General features: G+C 40.0%; 1 protein-coding gene across 1 annotated transcript in view; it reads right to left on the bottom strand.

Moving 5' to 3' along the window:
- Positions 1 to 15,356, bottom strand: part of LOC149454184 (cytochrome P450 2D15-like) — a 160,187-nt gene that overhangs the window by 38,932 nt on the left and 105,899 nt on the right. Inside the window, exons 5-6 of the mRNA XM_089687706.1 lie at positions 3,246 to 3,419; positions 1,212 to 1,353 (exon numbers count right to left, since the gene is read on the bottom strand). Coding sequence (XP_089543832.1) covers positions 1,212 to 1,353; positions 3,246 to 3,419 — 316 coding nt within the window. The remainder of the gene's footprint in view (positions 1 to 1,211; positions 1,354 to 3,245; positions 3,420 to 15,356) is intronic.

The following is a 15,356-nucleotide window of genomic DNA, read 5'->3' on the forward strand; positions in this document are numbered from 1 at the left end:
CCCATTTCAAGGGCATTTCCTTTTCAGCATAAGACAGCATGACCTCTTCAAGTAATCTGATGTATTCAAACTGATCCATGATCCCTGGTATGCGATAAATAGGCCCAACACCGTAGTATGAGAAACATCCCCATATCATGATGTTTGCGCAACCATGCTTCACTGTCTTCACAGTGTACTGTGGCTTGAATTCAGTGTTTGGGGATCGTCTGACAAACTGTCTCCGGCCACTAGACCCAAAAAGAACAATCTTACTTTCATCAGTCCACAAAATGTTGCGCCATTTCTCTTTAGGCCAGTCAATGTGCTCTTTGGCAAATTGTAACCTCTTCAGCACATGTGTTTTTTTCAACAGTGGGACTTTGTGGGAGCTTCTTGCAGATAGCTTGGCTTCACATAGGCGTCTTCTAATTGTAACAGTACTCACAGGTAACTTTAGACCTTCTTTGATCTTCCTGGAGCTGATTGTTGGATGAGTCCTTGCCATTTTGGCTATTCTTCTATCCATTTGAATGGTAGTTTTTCGCTTTCTTCCACGTCTTTCAGGTTTTGGTTGCCATTTTAAAGCATTTGCGATCATTTTAGCTGAGCAGCCTATCATTTTCTGCACTTCTTTATATGTTTTCCCCTCTCCAATCAACTTTTTAATCAAGGTACGCTGTTCCTCAGAATTTCAGAGAGAAATGCACTGTAACCAGCATGTACAACATTTGCTGTCTTCCCTCCCTAAATAAGGGCAATAATTGCAACCTGTTTTTCAAAGAATGAATGACCTCACTAATAGAACTCCACACTGCTATTATTTTGAACATGGCCCTTTCAATTAGTGATTCAATTACACAGAATTAGCAGCATGTCTGTTGGATTTCTATTACTCTACTACACCTGCTAGTAAATTATTTGCCATGTAGAAATATCATTTCTACCAAAAACAGTGATTGATCAGGTTAGTGATGTCTGACTGCTATTATTTTGAACACAACTGTATGTCTGACAGCTGCTTAAACTCAACGGAAAAGCTCCAGTTTTTATACACACTCAAGAAGATATGCTTCATAAAATTCAAATTCCATTAGGCAATAAATTATTATACAGGATTTATATAGCGCCAACAGTCTGCACAGCGCTTTACAAAGTGAAATGGTATAGCATATGATTCCATGTATTTGCTTACCCCAGGTTGTGAATATTACTAAAGTACAGTCACTTACACTGGATGTCCTGATAGAGTAGCATGTAAATGAGAGCCCATCTCAGTGTTGTACTTGTGGTTTCTGTGCCAGCTCCAAATAGATCACATGTTGTTAAGAAAAGATTAGTCTCATTGAAACTAGTGTTCTCTTCACCTTTTGCCTATAAAAAGGATAGTGTGTTTGAAAGAAGTGTCATGGAAGTATATTTGTTAAATTAAACCTGTCATAAGGAACACATGGTGGTTGTTACTGAAAATTCTAGTTATCAGGCTGTTACGTTGACTGGTTTTAATAATTTATGTCTCGCTGACACCTGTGTGCAGATCAGAAAAGCCACAAGTTTAGGCTGGATACCTGGTGTGTGTCAGTGACCCAAACTATTGAATCAAGAGGGTCAGCATGACAACCAGACAATCAGCATTTTCAAAAGAAGAGCAATGGTGTCTATATTTCTTGCACAACAGGTTTCCTTTAAAATCACATAACTTATGCTACATTGTATGTTCCATTAACAATTATATATGATATTACACATTGTAAGATCATAAAACAGATTTATTATTAGATTTTATTAGTTTATGGATTGCTAAAGAAACTGATACTCAGAATAAGCTGTGTAGCTTGCTTGCCATGGAATTGCCAGGAAGACCTAGATATAGGGACCGTTTTTTTTTCTATCTAATAAAGGAGCCACCTGGATGTTTGTTTTTTTTTTTAATTTTCTTAGGAAAATTAACTAGGTTACTATAGAAAAGACTTTGCATAATGATCACACCTACTTATGAAAACAATTGGACAAGTGTACTTGTATTTTATGGTGAAAAATCATAATATGGCTGTATGGCCTATTCTCTGCAATATCCTGCAGAAATATAGAATAACAGAGCTGCAAAACTGCATGCTAAGTAAGTCACTAACAGAGCCTTGAATGTTATTTTTACATACCTAGTTCTAAACTAAGGCAGGCCATAGATGGGTCGAAAATCGGCCGATTTTTTGGCCGAAAAAAAAATTGGCTGATTTTCGCACTGTTAATAGGTTAATTGGTCGGCCGTTTTTCTGGATTTTGGCACATTTTTTTAATCGGTAAAGTTGGAAAAAAAAATCAGCCGATTTTCGCAGCATTGATGGGCAAATCGGCTGATCTTTTTACCGATAAAAAATCTGCGCATGAGCCGTGACCTGCAAGAAAAAGAATAAGAAGAAAAAGAAAAAGAGGAAGAAGAAGAATTCCAATTCCAGTCTGCTATTATATTTGACATGAAAAAGTATTGCGGTTGCAACAATGTATCTATTTGTATTCGAATAAAAACATCTGTATCCAAAATGGATACAAATAGATACAATGTTGCAACCGCTATACTTTTTAATGTCAAATGTAATAGCGGAGCTCTCTAAAGGGACAGAAGTAATTAAATGCCGGCCGTAGACCAGACGAAAATCGGCCAATTTTTTTTTCTACAGTTGGTGGTAACTTCGGCCTATTGAATGACCGATTTTTTTTTTTTTTTTTACAAAAAAACGGACGTTTTTTGACTCGTCTATAGCCTGCATAAAACTAAGTAGGAGATTAATCAATATCATGGTTGCCTAACATCTCCCCTATTATTCTCGATTATTTATGGGAGGTTATAAAGACGTAACTTTGGAGAGAAGGGTATCCAAGATGATGTGAAAATAATTTGTGATGTTTGCAGGCCCCTTGTGTGCCTGCCCTGTTATCCCCATCTGCGAACTCCACATGCAAGGACAAAAACAAAGATCAGCACTTTTTAAACAATCTTTCTTGTGTTTTAATGGGAATAAATGTTCTATTTTCTATATAGGCATGTGGTTAGAGGCTACATTTGTAACATCCATAATCTGGATTAACTTTCAGGAAGGATGGAAAGAAATAAAGTGGGTTTAGGCAATTTTCTGTTATCAATTCAAGCACAGGTTCTACCTGCACAATACTCTGATGTTATTTACAGCATTAAAAAATACAGTGTGCACATATAAATGTACTACAAATTACATTTCTGCATTATTAAACATTTATAGATTCCTTACCTTTTCAATTTCCAGTAGATAGGCATCAATATAATCACGGATATTATCAGGTTTAAAACTTTTCTTGTGTTCTGTAATGATATCCCTGAGGAAAGCATTCAAACTATATTGTGCTTGTAAAACACGATTAGCTAACCCTGGAATATTCATTAGCCAAGGAACTTCATTTAGAATCTAAATAAATAAATAAATAGATAAAAAAGCAAGTGTTATCTCGTGTTCTCATTTATAAGCCATGAACTGCATCAAGTTTGCAAGGATAAAAATTAAAATACTGTTGTAGTAACTATGGTGTTAAAGTACATACATGTACAGTACTTCTCTAGCTCCTGTAAACCTACCCAATCTTAATTTTTTTTATCACTTTTATTCTTATCACATGAAATATAACCCTCCTTTGTGCTAGGAATAAGGGATGAAAGGTCCTTTTTATGGAGGCATCGAGGGTCTATAAGGCCCTGATATACTAAGAATTGAGTCTACCAGCAGACGCTGAACATTCAGGCAGACTCAATTCAATCAATCTAGACCTGTCAGTCATCAGAAAGGCGTCTAGCAAGCTCATTGAAAGGAGACTATTTTCTGTTAGTAAATCTGGAATCACGTCAGGCACATTTCTAGATGTTCGCTAGGTGGCGCACAACCGCAGGCTTTGTCCCGTTTTTTTTTTTCTTGGTTGTTGTTTCTCCAAAAATGATCAGACAACTAATGTATTTCCTAATGAATTTCATACATTCTATTTTCAAATGTCAAACATTTTCACACTTATATCTCAAATAATTGGGAATGCCTAGTTCTAATATCCCAATATAATTATATATCTTCATTCTCTTTAATCATGCAACTATTCTATGTTAAAGTAATAGTGCAGCGCTATAAAATGCATGTTATCAATCATAAACGCATGTAAAATCAAAAAAGTGCAAATAAGTGCAATAATGATGTAAACTGGTAAATGGTGCTAAAAAAAGTTCATATAATCATTCCTGAATAATAAACTCACCAGAACAAAAGTATTAATGTGCATGGGTTATATACATCACACATCTGGGGGTGCAGCGGTATGTTGGCAGCTATGGGTTAGTCATCTAGCTCCATCCATCCATCAGGGTGGGTGCCAAAATGGTCCTGGGGAGGAATTAGCTCAGCATTGAAGAGCGGTGACCATCTTGGTACTCACTTTGCTATTATTTTTATTACTCCACGTGGATATTTTAAATTGTTACTTGTGACCATTATAATAAAGTACTACACTATTAAGCACCTTTCTGGCTCCTGTGGCTGAGCTAATTCCTCCCCAGGACCATTTTGGCACCCACCCTGATGGATGGATGGAGCTGGATGACTATCCCATAGCTGCCAGCATACCGCTGCCCCCCCAGATGTTTGATGTGTATAACCTATGCGTATTAATACTTTTGTTCTGGTGAGTGTACACCCGTCCCAAGGGTAGATTACCTTTCAAGAGTTCATGCACTACTGTTCGTCACGGATCAACCACACGTGCCATTCATAGGCACTCTCTGAGTTGGTACTCTCACACAAAGGACATTCCATTATTCAGGAATGATATGAACTTTTTTTAGCACCATTTTCCAGTTTACATCATTATTGCACTTATTTGCACTTTTTTGATTTTACATGCGATTATGATTGATAACATGCATTTATAGCGCTTTTCTATTTCTATTCTGGGACTGTTGCCAATACCCTAGCTGCTATCTTCATATCTATACCTATATTTATCTTGTGTAATACCATTTTAGTAGTCTATATAATTTTACCAGCGCTAGCTTTATCATTTTTAAACAATGTAACTATTCTACATTCCAGCTCAAACTCTGTCTCCTACAGTGGCTTAGTGGTTAGAACTCAGAACTTATAGCACTTGGGTCATGAGTTCTAATCCCAGGCATGGCTGCACCTGTCTGCATCCCAGTTTGTATGCTTTCTCCGCACGGGTGTGTTTCTGCCAACACTCCAAAGACATGCTGTTAGGTTAATTGGGCCTAGTATATGTCTGAGTTTCTGGTCTTAAATTGTACACTCCTTGACATTTGTGAATGCCCAAAATATGGAGATCAATTTTCAGGGTTCTGTCAGTGCCAGGAATATTGATCAATCTATTAAGATTTTGGCTACTGACTAGAAAGTGGAAAGGGAATGAATCTTACCTGCGTCCTATTCTTCTGACAAGTTTGAAACTTTCAATTTTCCTTCTGTTTATATTTCATTACAACTTTTTTTATCTTCTCTAAGGCTATGTTCACACTAGCTTTGTCAGCAGGCATCAGACAGGCCTTTGGGAAGCGGTTTTAACGCTTCTCAAACACCTATGAAAATTCTGCACATGGCAGCACACAGTGCTGTTCACATTGAAGCGTTAGCGTTGCGTCATGGCAAAACCGGCGCCTCGTGTCGAGTCAGGAGGAGATGAAGCCTCCCATTCAAGTCTATGGTGCCGCTCCTCAAATGCCTGGCAGACGTTTGCGGTGCGGTTGCAACTCGTTTTTGGAGCGTTAATACCATTTAACTTCATTACAGGCATTTGTGGTGCAGTTTTAACACTTGACAAACGTTTATCACATGCCTCAAAACCACGCATAGGGCATTTGGGGAGCATTTGAGGAGCGTTAAAAACGCTTCCCAAACGCCTGTCAAATGCTATAGGGGCGTTTGGCAAGAGTTAGAAATAAAGTCAAGTGTGAACGAGCCCTTAAACCTCTCTCCTTATACAACTTGATCCCCTCCCCCACCCCCCCCATCATCACCTGTTCCATCTGCAAATCTATGTATCACCGCCCCATTCTTTTTATTTAACTATTTATTTACTGATCAAGTTAATGTGTCTCATTTCCTATCACCTCCAGCTCAGATCTCACATTATTATATGATTCCTGATTGTATCTCACCACTAGTCTGAGTGAATTCACAATTCCTAGTCAGTCCACTTCCCTTACCTATAATAACCTTTAGGGCCAGTTCACACTACATGTGTTTCAGTTGCTTTTTTTGCGACCAAAATGCACAGAAAGAAGGTTATATGGTTGTCAATGTCATAGTTCACATCAGCGCTTGCAGTTCCAGTGCGTTGCAGGTGCTGCCAAAAAAGTCAAACAAGCTGCATTGTTTATGCATAGAACTGTACTGGAACGCGGTAAAACGCCCTGGAACGCACTAAAACACACATGTCCCTAATTAAATTGAAGAAAAAGAGAGGGGGAAAAAAAGTAACTGGAATGCATAAAAAAATGCACTGGAACACGTCAAAAACGCATCCAAAATGCACTGGAACACGTCAAAAACGCATCCAAAATGCACTGGAACATACCAAAAACGCATCCAAAATGCACTGCAACATGTCAAAAACACATCCAAAATGCACTGGAACGTGTAAAAAATGCATCCAAAATGCACTGGAACACGTCAAAAACGCATCCAAAATGCACTGGAACACGTAAAAAATGCATCCAAAATGCAGTGGAACACGTCAAAAACGCATCCAAAATGCTCTGGAACACGTTAAACATGCATAAAAAAAGTTAAGGCAAAAACGCATCTGAAACACATCTGGACTTTCTATATTGTGAACTGGCCCTTAGGACTTGTTCACACCATTTGTGGTGCAGAAATGCATGCAAGAGCACGTTTTTTCCAGCACAGCAAAGAAATGCAATGCCCTCTGCAGATGTGCGCAGGTACCATGATGAAAATGTAATTGCACCTCCACACGTCTAGTAAACACAGACACATTCACAGCCACCAAAACGCATGGCACCACACTACTGTGCGGTTAGGTGCAACAGACTTTTAAAATAATATGCCTGCAGTATTTTTGCATGTTCCCACATGTTAGTCAGCCCATTGAAATTAATAAACTGAGGGAAAAAAAGTAAAAAATGCCACATTCGCACAGGTCCTCTGGTCTGTACAGTATGAATGAGTGGGTTGTTCATGTGGCTGGAGCTACCTGTTACACTATGGGGACACCGCAGCAGTATGAACACATTAGTGTTGTTTTAATCTGACAGGTGTGAAGGCGTGGGGAAGTGGCCCTGAATTCTCACTGTCTGTGTTCAGGGCTGTACACCTGCACCTATATGCTTGTCAGATTAGGACCTGCAGCATTTCCATAGTGTAACATACTGTAGGTTGCCTGCAAACGGCGACAGCCACAAAAACAAACCACCGATTCCCACTCTACAGGCCACAGCACCCATGTGAATGAGCCCCAAGACCTCAATTACACACACAGCTTTATTTATGAACTCAGTACAGTTTTATCATTTAGATTTCACAGGAATATGGTTGTGCATTAATAATGTTTTTAGTGTATTTTTACCATAGATATAATTTGGATATTTTCTCTGGCGGTGGGGGGCTGTCAGGTATGCTGTACGGGGCCCCGTGATATCTAACAGTGGCCCTGGGTGTATGCTTGTGTCTGTGCCACCTGTATAGTTAGGAAGAACAATAACTTCTTCTATGGAATACCTTGAACCTCTGCTATGTACCTCAATGTATCTAGGAATTGGACATGTTCTCAACTGAAAATACAACAATTATTAGTAATGTTTCCCCTGCAAATGAGGATCAGCTCCTTGGTCGAGAACAGTGATCTCACCATGTCTAGATGTGGTCTGAAATTCCACAAAAAAACAATTTACAAAGCTAAAAAATAGACTTGCAAATTACCACTAAACTCTCCTAACTACACTCCCATCCACTAACACTCCCCACTACCACTTCCGGGTGTGTGCAAATGTCCTTCCGCAAACGTGATGACGTATTTCCGGTATGTAATCAAAGGTCCTCCTGCGCTATAAATGGAGAGAACTAGCCTAAAGCTGCCAACACTCACCAACTGATACCTAACACAGTGTAAAATTACATAAATAAATAGTGTAGCGCTCAAAAAAAATAAGTAACCAATTCCCTTACAATCAAAAATACCTTATAATAATAATAAGGATAATATAAATGGTGTCAACTTATACTAAATAACCATATTTCATATTAGACGTACCCACACATCGGTGAGGAGGGAGGACTGCTGGGAATGTGAGCGTTATCCCTGAATTTTTTAATAAAGGAGTCGTTTATTCTAAATACTACACTTAGAAGTTTTCTCTTTCTTGGCTCACTGGATAGGTGAGCCATTGTCCTTCAGAGATACCTTGGCTGAGTAGGGGAAATAGGAGCTCCATAAGGAGATCCACTGAAGGAAGGAAGCTGCTGACCTGTATGAATTAAGGATCCAGGGTGATCCTGCAAGCCTGTTGGCCCCTAGGGGTCATTGGGAGGAGGTGAGGAGGCAATCTAGCCACCATAAGGAGAAGAGTTTGGCACAATCACGAATAGATTTATAACCACTACACATTGCATGATTACGTTTATCACTAGAAGGACATTATTTGAATTGATTTTTGATAGAGTGGACACTTGTTTGCACTTTTTTTGGCACTATAGCACTTTTATCCTTATAAAGGTTTTATTATTACCTGGTTATTATTTTTAATAGTTGTGTAAGCACGATATGTATTTTTTAGACACTTGATTTATTTATATAGTGTGTATACGTCTAATATGAAATATGGTTATTTAGTATAAGTTGACACCATTTATATTATCCTTATTATTATTATTATAAGGTATTTTTGATTGTAAGGGCATTGGTTACTTATTTATTTTGAGCGCTACACTATTTATTTATGTATTTCCGGTATGACAGCTGCTCTAGTGCCTCCTCCAACAGCCGTCTTGGCATGTATTGTGCACCATAACAGTTTTCGACGCTGCTCCATTGTGTATATGACATTTGCAAATATATGTTTGCAGTTCTATTGTGGATTTGGCATTTTTGGATATATGTTTGCAACTCTACTGTGTATATGACATTAGTGAATGTATGTTTGCCGCTCTACTTTGTATATGACATTGGCGAATATATGTTTGCAGCTCTACTGTGTATTTGGCATTGGCGAATATATGTTTGCAGCTCTACTGTGTATTTGGCATTGGCGAATGTATGTTTGCAGCTGTACTGTGTATTTGGCATTGGCGAATATATATAAATTGGGGGCCTAATATATTACTGTTAAGAGGATTGTAGAAAAAGAATAGCTAACTGCACATTGAAAAAGACCTATTCATTGGTACATAACATAGTCTTGTGGTGCAATAGGGGGCTTTTGGTTTGTTAGTTTGGGCATACTTGCATATGTGCACTCTAACGAGTTAGATTTGGGCATATTATATAGCTCGCAAAATATAAGTGTTAGGGGTGCTAGTATATTGAACTTGAACATGAAATAACCCCCTCCAAAAATAAACATAGTCCAAACGTTTATTGATCAAATACATATTCCACATTTATTTGGACAGCAGCAACAAGTAGGTAGTCAATTTCTTGGTGGGAAAAAAAAAGCAGGGTTGATGTTACTAAAATAGAATTGTCCTGCTCATAAAAGCTTACAATCTAAAAGATTATACTTCTAATGAACTGTGCTTTCACAGGTTACAGCAGGAAACAAACGGTTAATATGAATAACGTAGTAGGCTTATCTATCCACAACATCTCTTCCTCCCCAAACCACCACAGGCAAGGACTTGCAGAAAATAACCTGGCCTCTTACAAGGCGAAAATGACCCACTACTGCAACTCTTTATATAACATAGGCCACACCCACCACTGTCATTCATTTGGTCAGAGAAAGTTTTTGCACCTGATTAATTCTCTTCCCACCTGTGTTAACCCTTGGTATACAGGCCCCACAAATCAGAGTCAGAAAGAAAGCCACAGTGAAGTGTACCTGTGCATCATACAACAGAACATTGAACAGGGATGTGGAGGGGAACCCCATGGAAATATTTATTGGCACTATGGGCAAAATTCACTCCAGATTATCGGATGAGTTAAGGCAGTCACATGACCACATCTCGCATGCAATACTGAAAATGTCAATTCACTTTTGCTAGTATGCGGGATTTCCCATAAATCGGAAAAACACTCAGGAAATCAAACATAAAAAAGGCCTTACACCCCGGTCACATCAAAGCCGATTTAGAAATAGTGAGACTTACAGTGAAGATGTAAATTTCCTTGCGATTTGCAAGACATCTGACAAAGATATCTATGCAAATCGCCACAAAAGTAGTACATGTACTACTTTAGAAATCAGTGTCGGAAACGCACCCATGTGACTGCTCTAATAGCAGACAATAGGGTGCGCCTTGGCATACGATTTGCAAGTCGCATGTCATGCAAATCACATGCCAAGTCACACTCAATGTGACCACTATTAGAGTGTTCATATTGGTGTGGTTCAAACTTGGGTGGAGCCACAACAATTCCTAAAGTAATGAATACACTCCTTTTCATGCGATTTGCAGAGAGATCTGTGTCAGATGTCTTGCAAATCGCACTTTAAATCAGCATGTCCCCCGACTTTGAAATCATGCGACTACACTGTAAGTCCCATGATGTGACCGTAGTGTAAGTTGCACCACTTCAAAATCCACTTTGATGTGACCGGGGTGGCCCCCAGTCACATCGGGTGCAATTTGGCATGCAATTTGCAAGTCGCAGGGCATGCAAATTGCATGCCAAGTCGTATCCAGGGTGCGTGATTTCAGGTGCGATTTGGGAATTGAAATTGTACCTGATATCGGATCTAACGAATGTGGATGTGAGTGTCTTAACATACGCGATTTGCTGCAGCACAATTTCAAAAGTAGTTCTTATCTAACTTTTTCTTCATTTTGTAGCGATTTCACATATAGACTACAATAGAAATCGCGATGCAAAACACAATTGAAAACGCAATAACTCATTGGTAAATCTACAGAAAACACTGTAAAAATTGCCAACAAAAAGCACAATTTTAAATAGCATTTAGTGTGAACTAAGCAGGCAATTCAACAAAGGGGGCGGATTGCAAACCAGCATTATCAAATCAATCAATAGTCCAGCCCCTTATCTCATCCCATCGTTTGACATTCACACAAGGTGCAGCTTTAAAGGTGTTTGAACAGACAAGGCCTCATTCTAATTCACATTCTAGGGATCATTTAGACAGAAAGCAAAGATGCTTCCACCGGCACATCTATGTTAGGGTAGCCACCCAGGGAGATCATGCATCATTGCCGTGGTTGGGATTCAAACCAGCGACGCTAGCACTGTGAGGCAGCAGTGCTAACCACTAATCCCACCTGTATTTCTGTGGTGTGAATCAACCCTAAATCCCTCGGCAAGGTCAGTGTAACTAGCCAGATATCTCAAATGTGACACAAATGTTGTACTATGTTGTCAATTCAGATGTATGTTGGTTCTATGTATCCCAATACAAAGGATTGCAATACTAATACAGGCGTACCTCAGTTTACCAACGCCTCGGTTAACGTAATTTTTGGTTTACGAATGAAACAATTGAGTACTGTCCATGATACTTTTTTTATTTGCACTAACATACAATTTTGAGGACAAGCTTTCGGGGTATGTCCCCTTCTTCAAGGTCCGAGCAGTAGTATTACAATGTTTTAGCAGAATGTTAGAAGTTGGAGATGAGAGAAAAAAAAAAAAAAGCAGAAAGAGACACAAGCCTAAGGTTAAACTAGACATAAGATACAGCAAACCAAAAGCAAAGACTGCGTTAGGAATGGGCTCAGCACAGGTGGTGCTGGGGCTCACCTGCCTTGTGGGCTGCAGTACCAGTGCTGGCCAGCGGGTGCTCTCAGCAGCCAGAATCTCACTCCTCCAATCAAGCCATCACCTGAGGCTGATTGCAGGAGGTGTATTTAAGCAATGGCCAGGCCTGCAGTCAGTGCCTTGGTGTTTGTTCCCATGAGCCCCTGTACCTGCATCCTGCCTGAGATTCCTGCCTGATCTGGACTCTGCTAGAACGCTGCCTGCACCGACCCTGGCTATTCCTGACCTTTCTCCTGCCTGCTCCTTTGTACCTTGTCTACCCGAGAGTCACCAACCCGGCCTGCCTGACTACGCTTGTGTTCCCGCACATATTGAGACTAGTTTAAGGTTTGGTTTGGTTTGGTTTTGCACTGTGTGTTCTGTGTATTGTGTAACCTTAAATAAATTATATTACTTTTACACCATACTTGAAGCCTGCATTTCCCTGTGTCAGTCCACACATCTCTGGTCATACCTGGATCCCTAACAGACTGGGGGGGAACAATGACAGAGAGAGTCATAAAAATGTCAGATAATGATTGAGGAATCCCATGTCCAAATTCTGGCCCTTATCTCTTGTGTCAAATAGAATTATCATTCTTAGTTCAAAAGTTTTTCTTTCCTGAATGGATTTGAAATTTCCTTTCAGAACTAAAACATTGAGGTCTCCCAAAGTGTGGTCTGGTTGTGCGAAATGGTGTCCCACAGGTGTGCAAAAGTTATCTTCTTTATGTTCCTTGATGGTATGTCTGTGCAAATTCAGCCTTTTTTGCAACTTCTGTCCTGTTTCGCCAACATAGTATCCTTTGTTACATTTTCTGCACTGGATAAGGTACACATTACTAGAGGTGCAGCTGTATGATCCGGAGATATTGAAGATCCCTTTTGAGTGTGTGACACTTTTTGATGGATTGATTTGGTTGCACAGTTTGCATCGTTTTTTATTGCAGGATGTGCTTCCATTATTTGTGACCTCATAATCAGAAGAAAGTTTCCTACTGATTAGTTTATTTCTGACGTTGGGGGGGTTGTCCAAAAGCTAGTATTGGTAGTTGCTGGAATATTTCTTTCAGAGTTCCATCCTCTGTTATGATGGGTTGTAAATCTTTGATTATTTTTCTTATTCCTTCTAGTGCTGGGTTGTATGTGGTTACTAAAGGTACACGGTTGTTTGTTTTTTTTCTCTTTGTACTGAAGTAGATTTTCTCTTTGGGTTCTTAAGGCTCTGTTTATGCTGGTGTTGATAGTTTTATCCTTGTAATCAATGATGTCATATTTATCAATGATGTCATATGGGACAGGGTCACTCGGACCCGAAGGGCTTGGTATGGATGAGAGGGGGGACCCCACGCCGTTTTTTTTTTCTTTTTTCTTTTAAATTGTAGACCTTTATTTTTAGATTCAGCTGTCAAAATATATATTATCTAGACCTTTGAAATATGTAAAATCATTACAGAAATAATTATAAAGGATAAGAAACAAAAACAGAATCAATAGAACTAAGGAAATGAAATTGGAATACATAAAGATATGTCTAGCTACAAATAGTGCTGTTTGTTAACACAGTAGACGCGATCGAGTGCCGTCTATCAGAGGACTCCGCACTGAGATTTACTATTAAACAGCGTCTAAAAAGAGACCGCCCACGGCAGATGGCTAAAATGTGTTCTGCACATGCGCATTTATATCCGTCCATAGACGCTGGAAAAGCATCTAGTTCTTCACTGTCATGACTTCCTTTAAAAAAACTATTTTTTACACATTTTAAAATTTTTTTGAAATGTAAAATATTGTTTAAAGTGAAGTCCCAATATTTGGGAAAGCAAGTTTCAATGTGAACATGTCTCTGCAGTGATTTTTCATTGTGTTAGATGTGCTTCTTAGCAAGTCTGCTTTTTGAGACTGATTCCTGGATTGTGCCTGGTCAGTAAATTTGATTTCACGTCTACTTGTTGACGCTTTCTTTAGTAAATGTCTTTGCCGTCTAAACGTAGACGGTCGCTATTAAAAAGTAGACGTTAGCCCACGGAAATGCGCCTAGGCACATTAGTAAATCAGGGCTCAAATGTCTGCTCTACCTCTAAAAGCATAAGATATTAAAACAAAAATAAATAAATAAAAACTGATCTTATACGTTAACAAAAAATTGTTTACATCCGATCCAGACCAGAAGTGACGCCCTAATGTCGCTCTGGTCCTCCTTGATCATAGAAGTGAGGAAGGACAATTTGGTCTTTCCTCACCTCTGTGTCCAGCAGCCGCAAGCGCCGGATCGGATCCTGGGTTTGCCAATGCGACCGGTAAGCCCAGAAAACATTAGCGAACGGAAGGGGGGCATCCCCTCCTGCTGCTTCTAAAAGCAATCCAGCGGCTAAACAGCCATTCAGATTGCTTTTTTGTGAAAGGGAAACGGCTGCTGAAGAAAATACCGGGGGTTATGGCTGATAGTTTCAGCCATACCCTGGTATACTACATCGAAACCACAACATATATACTTATTTGGTCTTTTAATGGCTATACAATTACATTTAGCTAAACATTATACTATTTTGTGTTAAAATGTTAAGCAAATACAAATACGTTTTGTCATGGATGAGGTGATCAGGAAAAGATGGTGCGGCGTGAGACTAGTGTAATGCCCTCTAGCATAGCTAGGTGAGATTTGTGTTAGTTAGAGGCTGAGTAGCAGCCTGGGGATGAGTCAGCCTGTGAGGGAGGTAGGAGTTCACCTCAGGACAGGCTAGGGAGGTTATGAAGGTCAGAGCTTCTGGAACCCTCCCACCTCTCCAGAAACCTGAGCGCTATCTGTAGGAGGGACGGTGGAGGAGGCTCAGATCTGCATGTTTGAGGGACCTGGGCCAATCCTCTGGCAGGAGGCTGGGCATGGTGGCCAAGGCAACCCTTAATTATCTCAGAGCCTTGGAGCAGTCAGTGAGTGTCGGGTGGAAGATGGACTGAGAGGAAGGCTGGAGTGAGGAGCCTAGGAGGGGGCCCCAGGGAGGGGAGCCCACCTGCAGGCAGGATTCTGGAAGGGAGGTCTCCTCTGTCCCATCGTCTCCTTGGGAGGATGGCCTGTAAAGCAAGGAAGGAGCCAGCCCAGCATAAGGCCTGAAGGCAGCCACCAACCCATCAAGCAAACAGGAAAAGACAGAGTGAGTATTGCTACACCCCCTGGGCCAGATAAGAGGAGAGGGTGGTCAGGTGCAATACCCAACTACTCTTCATCCTCTTCATCTCAATCTACAGTTCTTGGGCCCCATTGCCCAGGGAATAGCCTCAGGCAGCTGGGTGAAGAGGAGGATTCATCTGGAGTCTGAGGAAGTACACCAAAAATCTTTGGATGCTCATAGAGGAGAGACATATTTTTGTCCACATTTTTGTACACAGTTGCTCTAAGTTGTCCTCAAATTTAGTTTCCTCGGACA

This window comes from Staurois parvus, unplaced genomic scaffold (genome assembly GCF_062004578.1).
Source record: "Staurois parvus isolate SC_StPar_1 unplaced genomic scaffold, SC_StPar_1.0 ptg000436l, whole genome shotgun sequence".
NCBI lineage: Eukaryota > Metazoa > Chordata > Amphibia > Anura > Ranidae > Staurois > Staurois parvus.